Source organism: Ceratosolen solmsi, unplaced genomic scaffold (genome assembly GCF_000503995.2).
Source record: "Ceratosolen solmsi marchali unplaced genomic scaffold, CerSol_1.0 scaffold56, whole genome shotgun sequence".
In the NCBI taxonomy this organism is placed as follows: domain Eukaryota; kingdom Metazoa; phylum Arthropoda; class Insecta; order Hymenoptera; family Agaonidae; genus Ceratosolen; species Ceratosolen solmsi.
The window spans coordinates 735,599-744,060 of NW_011948425.1; the positions used below are offsets into that span (position 1 = coordinate 735,599).

General features: G+C 29.5%; 2 protein-coding genes across 2 annotated transcripts; both read left to right on the forward strand.

Annotated features, from left to right (window-relative positions):
* The first annotated feature begins 50 nt into the window (after positions 1 to 50).
* LOC105362776 (transmembrane and ubiquitin-like domain-containing protein 1) lies at positions 51 to 2,183 on the forward strand. The gene is made up of 4 exons (XM_011500266.1): positions 51 to 365; positions 483 to 805; positions 886 to 1,174; positions 1,343 to 2,183. Exons 2-4 carry the CDS (start codon positions 505 to 507, stop codon positions 1,791 to 1,793), a joined length of 1,041 nt encoding a protein of 346 aa, XP_011498568.1. The 5' UTR covers positions 51 to 365; positions 483 to 504; the 3' UTR covers positions 1,794 to 2,183.
* A 2,926-nt stretch (positions 2,184 to 5,109) lies between these two features.
* On the forward strand, positions 5,110 to 8,257 carry Cdc16 (cell division cycle protein 16). The gene is made up of 11 exons (XM_011500267.1): positions 5,110 to 5,333; positions 5,410 to 5,562; positions 5,650 to 5,814; positions 6,023 to 6,182; positions 6,263 to 6,506; positions 6,589 to 6,668; positions 6,756 to 6,845; positions 6,906 to 7,215; positions 7,282 to 7,444; positions 7,580 to 7,772; positions 7,833 to 8,257. Exons 1-11 carry the CDS (start codon positions 5,223 to 5,225, stop codon positions 8,060 to 8,062), a joined length of 1,899 nt encoding a protein of 632 aa, XP_011498569.1. The 5' UTR covers positions 5,110 to 5,222; the 3' UTR covers positions 8,063 to 8,257.
* Positions 8,258 to 8,462: the final 205 nt, after the last annotated feature.

Sequence of the window (8,462 nt, forward strand, 5' to 3'; positions counted from 1 at the left end):
ACACAATACACAATACACATGTCCACGAGTACATCGCCATACCTATACCTGCCTCGCGCACTCGCATAACGTAAGAGCGTAAGAAGTACGTATGTCGTGTAGATAGCGGAAAAAATCCCTAGTGCTCGACAGTGTTGACTGTCGAAAATCTCGTATCCACCATCCGTACATAATCACTAATCGGTAAAATACAAGGCCATAAAGGAATTCGCGGAAGGCATTTTGTTAGTTTGTAAAAACGAGTCAGCTGTCAAGAAACGACGTTTTTCGACCAAATGTTTTTCAATAATTATTATTTTCATCATTTGTGACGGAGATAGCGTTGCTTTATAGCACGTCCATTTGGAATTTACGATCAACTCAGGTGATTCTAATAGTCGTTGAAAATTCAGCATTCATCGATCATCTGTTTTTCACACGGCTCTCAATAATAAATTACATTTTCTATTCTGCTTATTTGTTTTTTAATAACACCAGGTGTTTGTTTAACACAACGAGAGAAACATGACGTTGATACAGGGTGTGGGAGACGAAGTCCTAGACTTCTTCATTGTTGTGGGAGTCTTGCTAGTCGGATGGATTGCATGGTGCTCAACAAACATTGCCGATCAACCGTTAATTCGCACAGTACTGATTTTGCAGCACCGTACTCGAACACGTATCGCTGCATTGCGTGCTAATCAACAGGCATTGGCTTTGGCTCAACAGCAACGCAATAGCGACAGCGCTGAGAATGACTCTAGGCAGTCAAATTCGAGCAGCAGTAGCGAAATAGAGGCTAATTGTCCAGAGTCACCCCTGCCTGGTACCGTAACATTATGCATGCCCATTAGCGAGGACGACCTTATCGTGTTATTATCGATTAATGCACCGTTAATTCCTTAGCCACCAGTCAACTTCCAATCGAATCTAACGAAACGCCAGCTGCGACGAACGAAGAGGCTCTCATACAGGCCATGGACTCGTTTAATAACGACGAAAGATTATTGGAAAAGAACGATAAAGCCGAAAAGGCTTCGTTAGAGACTGAAACGACTTCTTCGGAGCCAGAGCAAAGCGAGCCTACATTGCCAGAAGCCATCCAAGACAAGATCTGCATAAAGCTGAAATTTATTAACGACGACCAAAAACTTGTTACTGGAAGTCTTAAAGAAATACTTGGAGATTTTAAAAGGTGACTTACTTTTACCTTTCAAACACAATGCCCTATATTATGACTCAGAAATGTCAATGATTATAGGGAGGCAAATTACTTTCTTGCGCTTCAATTATTACTCTCTTACATATTCGTAAGATACGCTCGCATAATATCTAATGCCTATTCAATTTTTGAAAATTCTAGGAGACATTTTCAGTTGGAGCTCGAATCCAGAAAATTAGTTCGCTTAGTCTTCAAGGGCCAAATCCTTCAACCCGATAATGCCACTTTAGAGCAGTGTGGATTTTTTAACAACTGCGTAGTTCATTGTCTAATTCATCAGCCACGTCCAGTTCCAGTCGCTTCAAACTCCTTAGATAGTTCCTCGCGTTTATACATTAATCCCCTGCCTTTTCAAAATCTACCGGTTGGTGCGGGTCTTGGCACTGTACAAACCGAATGGGACCTCAGTAGACTTCTGGTCAGTGTCGTAACCCTTATTTTAGGTCTTGCCTGGTACTTCAGATACTATTATGCCCAACTATTCACTGTCACTACGACGGTTGGATTGTTCGGCCTCACGGCGATATTTACAGTTTCATTGTTTGGCCATCTGTTCCCCGATCAAGAGACCATTAGAAATACCATTGAATAAACGGAGAATTCAATATTCAATCATTAAATGCAAAGATTTTATTTCACACCAGCATACATGAGGAATTGATAATTCGTTGTGAAAGTAATGCAAATAGGTGTGCAGTTGCCATGCGTATACGTTGGTGTTGAAATCTATCGCAAGTTGAATTATATCAATAGTTTAATTTTGAAATGTCAAGTCTCACTTGAATTTATACTGACTGATGTGTAAGAGATATTCAATTATTAAAATCAATAATTCAATTACAAAGTTGATTACGAAAAAAGGTGAAGCATCTTAGAAAAATTTTTTAAAAACAATACTGAGAACGATGAAGAGGGAAGAGAGCTGGAAGTTGTACATTTTTATGTTTGAAAGAAAGCATTTATTAAACAAATTTTCAATTTAGTAAAATGTTATCATAGTTTTTACAATCATTACTATTGTATATTGTAACATTGTTTTATCTCCTTTTGTTTCTGTTAAACAATGGCATTGATGGTTACTTTTAATGTAGTCGTTTTCATTCGACAAGTTATTCAAATTAAATATCATTTCAATTATTTGGATGAAATTGGATTTATCATTAAATCTGCACAATACTCAAGTCCAGCCTAGTATTTGAAATAATATTTAATCTGATTATTTTTATACATTTTTTATATTGGTTTGTCATTAATTTAAAAAATCCATTATTTTGCTATTAAAAAAATATTTATTTTATTTTATAAACAAATGGGTTTTTGATTCTAATCAGTATAATAATAATTTTGTTAAAGTAATGTGTAATAAATGTAATTAGTTATTAAAATAATATTGAAGTTGAATGTAACTATAAATAATTGTACTATATTTTATAATCTCGTTTTACAGCATTTTGCAAATTATAACAACTGTTCAACTTAAGTATTATTTCGGTAATGAATTATTTATATTTTGATTTTAATGTTTACTAAACGTCATATATCCATCCAAATAAACAATGAAAATTAATTAAAAAAAAGAAGAAGAAAAGAAAAAAAAAGTTTTAAGCAAAATTAGGAGAATGAGAAATATAAATTATAAATATTTTCGATTGATTGAAATATTGAGTGTATTATTTATTCTAAATTATTCGGAAAACTTACTTCACATACTTTTTTAATTTATTGGTAACACTATCAATGATATCATAATATTAATGACAATGATAAAATAAAAGTTATTTCTAATGTTAAAAAAAAAGAATATATAAATAATATTAACATTTATACAATAAATTTCATTTTCACGTATGGATAAGTTGTAAGCATTAATTTTTATTATGAATATATTATTAATTATTTGTAAATTTAAATAGCTGATTTTATATTTTTACAAGGTAATAAATTAATTAAACAAATAAATTAATTATCAAATAAATCGATGAATCGAATGTGTCAACCTCAAATTTTTAAAATTTTAAGATAATTCTTTCTAAAATATAGATTACTAAACTGTTATTATAAATTTCATTAAAAATTCCTTTTCAATAAGCATTGAAATCGACATATGAAAAGCATACAATTTGTATTTTAATTTGTAATTTTTTAATTTAAGAAGGAAAACTTGTATTAAAAGTTTTAATTAGTAATTATTTTGGTCTCTTTTATTCCTTCCTTTACTTCTTCTCAATTATTGTCCTTTTTATTCAATAATTTTTAACATTATTCCATATTAATATTTAGGAAGCGAAAAATATTTATATTTCATATGTAAAAAAAGTAATCTTACCATCTATATCAATAAAATTATTACATTTTTATTTTAAATGCGATGCTATTCAATATTTAACTAATTTTTTAAACTCTGAAATTTTTAATTAGGCACAATATAGAATACGTATTATTCCCTTAAGTTACGTATTTTTTTGTATATTTCTGCTAAATGTTAATGTATAAACGGAACGAAAAATTAAAATCATTGATTTAATGTAAATTTTATTAATACTTTTTTTTAAAAAACTTCCATTACAGTTTACTTACTATTTATTTAAATATATAATTCTATATATATATATATATATATATACACAAACGCGCGTCTACGCATAAAAAATACCAATGACATACTTTAAGGAAACTTAAAATATAGCAAATGACATCAATTACTTTCCAAAAACTATGCAAGAGGATAAAATAATGAATAATTACAAATTCAATTAATAAATGATAAACTACTTTAATTCTATCGAGTTGACAGATGTTTTTTTTATAAATATAATATAAATTCTATTTTTATACCTCCTAATTTAGTTACGTCACTCTTGCGGAAAAATGAATAATAATATTTTTAAATTTTCGAATGATTATTCTACTGGAAGTCTCAAACTTTAATTTGAGAATGAAATAAAGAGAGCGAAATATAACACTTTCCCCACAGATGAGAATATCCGTTATTCTTATTTATTTCACTTTGAAAATTAATCCAAGTCAATGCAATATATTTGCATAATTATTGAACGATAATATATGCTATTCGAACAATAAGAATAAGTTCAAATCATCCGTGTGACTTAAGGTAAGTTTATTTTGACAAAATTACTGGTCGTCCAACGCGTACTCGATAATATTGAGACTCATTAAACTGACACGCTTATCAAGGTCAAAATTTCCTTTACACATTGAATGAGGGGAGTTTGATGTAAAATTAAGATTATTTATTTAATTATTTAATGTAATATAAAAACTAAGAGAAGAAGTAGAATAAAAATTTGATTCGTAAGCAATGTGTAAAACAAAACAAAAAAAATAAATAAATGTCAATCTTAATTTGGATGCATAGTCAACTACACTGGATGCATAATTCTTGTGTGCGGGCGCGCGTGTGCGTGTGTTTATGCATGCGTATGTGCCCGAGAGCGAGTGAGCGGGTGTGTAAATACAAACGAGCCGTTTGACATAAAAAAATTTAATTATAATTTTAAAATTTCTCTTAAGACATTAGCTTTTCACTTAATCCTCAATTCCAATATCATTCACTTCAATCATTCCTATCAATTTTCCATTCTCATATTGGACACAATTCATTTCAATAACATAACAAAATATATTTATAAAATAGCCGGCATTCGTTTGCCGCTTATGAAGACACTTTTTCTTGACATTGATACAATGATAATATAGTGCACAGAGATGAAAGTGTGTGATGTAAAATTGTATATTTATTTATAAGTTATTTGTATGCATAATATTTTTAACGTTTGGAAACGTAGTTCGTGATATATCTTTTTTAGTTTATACATATTCTTTTAAAAGGTTAAAAATATTTATGTAAATAAAATTGCTTGATTAGTGCATTCAAAATCTTATGTTACATGTGCATTATATTATAACGTTTAAATTTAAATGAAAAGGATATGAAAAATTCAGAATGAGACACTGTCATCTAACCTACAACATTTAAATTTAAATAATTTATAATCATACAATGTCCAAGCAAGAAATAAATCCTGATTGCGAAAGAATGAGCAGTATTTTAGAAAATAAAAATATCGATCTAGAAGTTTATAGAAAGTTGGTAAAAAGTTACATTGATTTGGTAAATAACATTTCATAATAGCATTTTTCTTCCCCCCCCCCCTTTAAACTAAGTACTCGATTATTTGTAATTACAGCATTTATACAATGCCGCATTGTTTTGGGCAGATAAAGTACTTTCACTAAGTAATGAAAACTTAAAGGATGTCTGCGTTTTAGCACAATGCATGTATTTAATGAAGCAGTATCATCGAGCAGCTCATTTAATAAGAAGTCGTGGACTCGAAAAGGTTTTTTATATAAAAAATGCTTTTATAATTAAAGTACATTGTAATATTAAATTGTTTTTTTTTCTTTTATATGTATTGGTTTATTAGAAGAACGTTATGTGCCATTACTTGGTCGTTCGTTGTCTGCTCGAGGCTAAAGAACTTACAGAAGCTGTTCAAGTCATTAATGAATTTGAAACGTTAACAAATATCAATCAGTCGGAAACTAGTTTCGACGATCATTCTATTATAATAGACGATGCTCCAAAAAATGTTAGTATAATTTTTTTAATTACAATTTTCTCAGAAAATAAATTAATATACATACGCCTGCTCAAATTACATAAATATTTATGTTACAATAATTGTTTTATAAAGTTATTATACATCTATGCACAAACACACATTTATTTGACGCAAGTGTTGTCAAATATTTTTAATATCGATTTTTCATTGATTTCATAAATAGACATATTTTTAGGTGCAAAGTGCTATTTTATTTGTTAAAGGAAAAGTTTACGAAGCAATGGATAATCGTGCGGTAGCGACCGAATGCTACAAACAATCGCTTCATTGCGATGTTTATTCATATCAAGCATTTGAAGCCCTTGTGCAAAATCAAATGCTATCCTCTACCGAAGGTAATTAATATCTATTGATTTTCATATCTATCACAAAAAAGCTATTTAATTTTAAAATATTCAATCTTATGAATTTTTAGAAAGAGATTTATTAGATTCATTGCCATTTTCTGAACAATGTAAAGAGGCCGATACTGAATTATTAAAATTACTTTATGAAAGTAAATTGAAAAAGTATCAAGCACCAGCGGAATACAATTTACTTGTATCTTGTGGAGCACTCGTTAAAGATCGTTTAAGACATAATTTAGATATACAAGTTGCAGAAGCGGAAAGATTGTACTATAATTGTGATTATCATCAGTGTTTCTCGCTAACAGAAAAGTTTGTAGTTACTGACAATTTTTTGAACTTAGTTAAAATTAAATTTTATAAATCATTTATATTATTTTCATTTACATTTCAGTATATTAAAAAACGATCCTTATCATAGTGGCTGTTTACCAGTGCACATAGCATGCCTTGTTGAGCTAAGAAAAACAAATGGTATTCGATTGATTTTACATAGTCTTTGAGAATCTAAATCGCCGTACATAAAACAATATATTTAAACCGACAATTTATGTATTTCAGCTTTGTTTTATTTAGCTCATAAATTAGTAGATTTATATCCAGATTTAGCTTTATCATGGTTTGCTGTCGGTTGTTATTATTACAGTATAGGTAGGTAGCGCAACATAAGAAAAATATTGTAATTGGTAATTAAAAATTTGTAAAATTAAGGAAAAAGCGATCCAGCTAGAAGGTATTTGGCCAAAGCTACCTCTTTAGATCGTCTATTTGGCCCTGCATGGCTAGCCTACGGCCATTCCTTTGCTGTTGAAAATGAACACGATCAAGCAATGGCTGCTTATTTCAAAGCCTCGCAATTAATGAAGGGTTGCCACTTGCCTTTACTGTACATTGGCCTCGAGTGCGGCTTAACCAATAACTTGAAACTAGCTGATAAATTTTTTCAACAAGCCCAAAGTATCGCACCAGACGATCCATTTGTTATTCATGAAACTGCTGTCATATCTTTTTATAATTTAGAGTGAGTTGGTTTGTTATTTAGCAAAAATCATTGTATAATCAAACACTTTAAATTTTAATATTTAAGCTTTAAAAATGCGGAAAAGCAATTTAAAGAAGCCATGAAAAAAATTCAAACTGGACTGAAAGATGTTATTCTTCCAAATAAATGGGAATCGTTATTAAATAATTTAGGACATACTTGTAGAAAAATGAAAAAATATGAAGAAGCATTAGATTACCATCAGCAAGTAAGATAAACAACATAAAATTATATTAATCTGTTTTTAAAATTAAATATATATATATATATATATATATATATATATATACATATTGTTTTGTTTTTTTTTTATCATACGCTTATATATTCATACTTATGATAGGCATTGGTTTTAAATCCACTGAATCCAGCAACGTATTCAGCAATTGGCTTTATTCATGCGATGATGGGTAATACTCAAGAAGCAGTAGATGCATGTCATAGAGCTTTAGGTCTTCGACGAGACGATACCTTCACAACTACTTTACTAGGATTTGTTATGGAACAACTTATTAATGAATGTCATCCATTTATAGGTACTAAACTATCTTAAAATCTATATTGATCTATATTGAAATTCTATATCGATTTAATAGATGCTCCACTAGAAACGCCAAAGTATCAATTCTCCGAGTCTCAAAGGAAAACAGACCAATCAACTGATAATGTAGCATCTGCTGAAGCTCAAGATCAGCAAATTGATAAATTGAGAGTAAACTTATTTTCAGGTTGGGGTGAAAATTCGGCAAAAACCGAAGAATTTTCAACTAGCGAATTAAGTTCTGAAGTAGAAATGCTTGATTCTTCGAATATGAAACAAGAATAATAAAGGAATAAATTTTTTATCTCGTTCGTAAAGTTGCTCATTTTTTTTGTCAGAATATCCGCGCCAAAATATATTAAAACAGTCATTTTATGTAAATTGCATTACGTATATATTGTTTATTGAATACGAGCTTTATTTAAATAAATTGTTAGGCAAAATTGGTGAAACTCAAGAAAGCATGTAAGTTTATTCGGCTTCATTCATTGCACAAATCAACTTACCCATGCAAATGTGTTTAATTATTTATTATAAGTATTAATCGAAGCGTGAAAACGAATATACAACTAAGTCACGTGCGCAATCAATTAAAAAGGTAATTTTTTTTTATAGTGAACTTGAAAAATTTATAAACTTTATAAATAGTGTAATGATTGTTCTGAAAGCAGATTCTTTTGTTATA

Excerpts from the sequence above, each read along its gene's own strand:
- LOC105362776 (XM_011500266.1), top strand. The coding sequence starts at position 505 with ATGACGTTGATACAGGGTGTGGGAGACGAAGTCCTAGACTTCTTCATT. Across the intron at positions 806-885 it reads TCCAGAGTCACCCCTGCCTG|CCACCAGTCAACTTCCAATC; the intron begins GTACCGTAACAT and ends TTAATTCCTTAG. Across the intron at positions 1,175-1,342 it reads ATACTTGGAGATTTTAAAAG|GAGACATTTTCAGTTGGAGC; the intron begins GTGACTTACTTT and ends TGAAAATTCTAG.
- Cdc16 (XM_011500267.1), top strand. The coding sequence starts at position 5,223 with ATGTCCAAGCAAGAAATAAATCCTGATTGCGAAAGAATGAGCAGTATT. Across the intron at positions 5,334-5,409 it reads TAAAAAGTTACATTGATTTG|CATTTATACAATGCCGCATT; the intron begins GTAAATAACATT and ends TTGTAATTACAG. Across the intron at positions 7,445-7,579 it reads CATTAGATTACCATCAGCAA|GCATTGGTTTTAAATCCACT; the intron begins GTAAGATAAACA and ends TACTTATGATAG.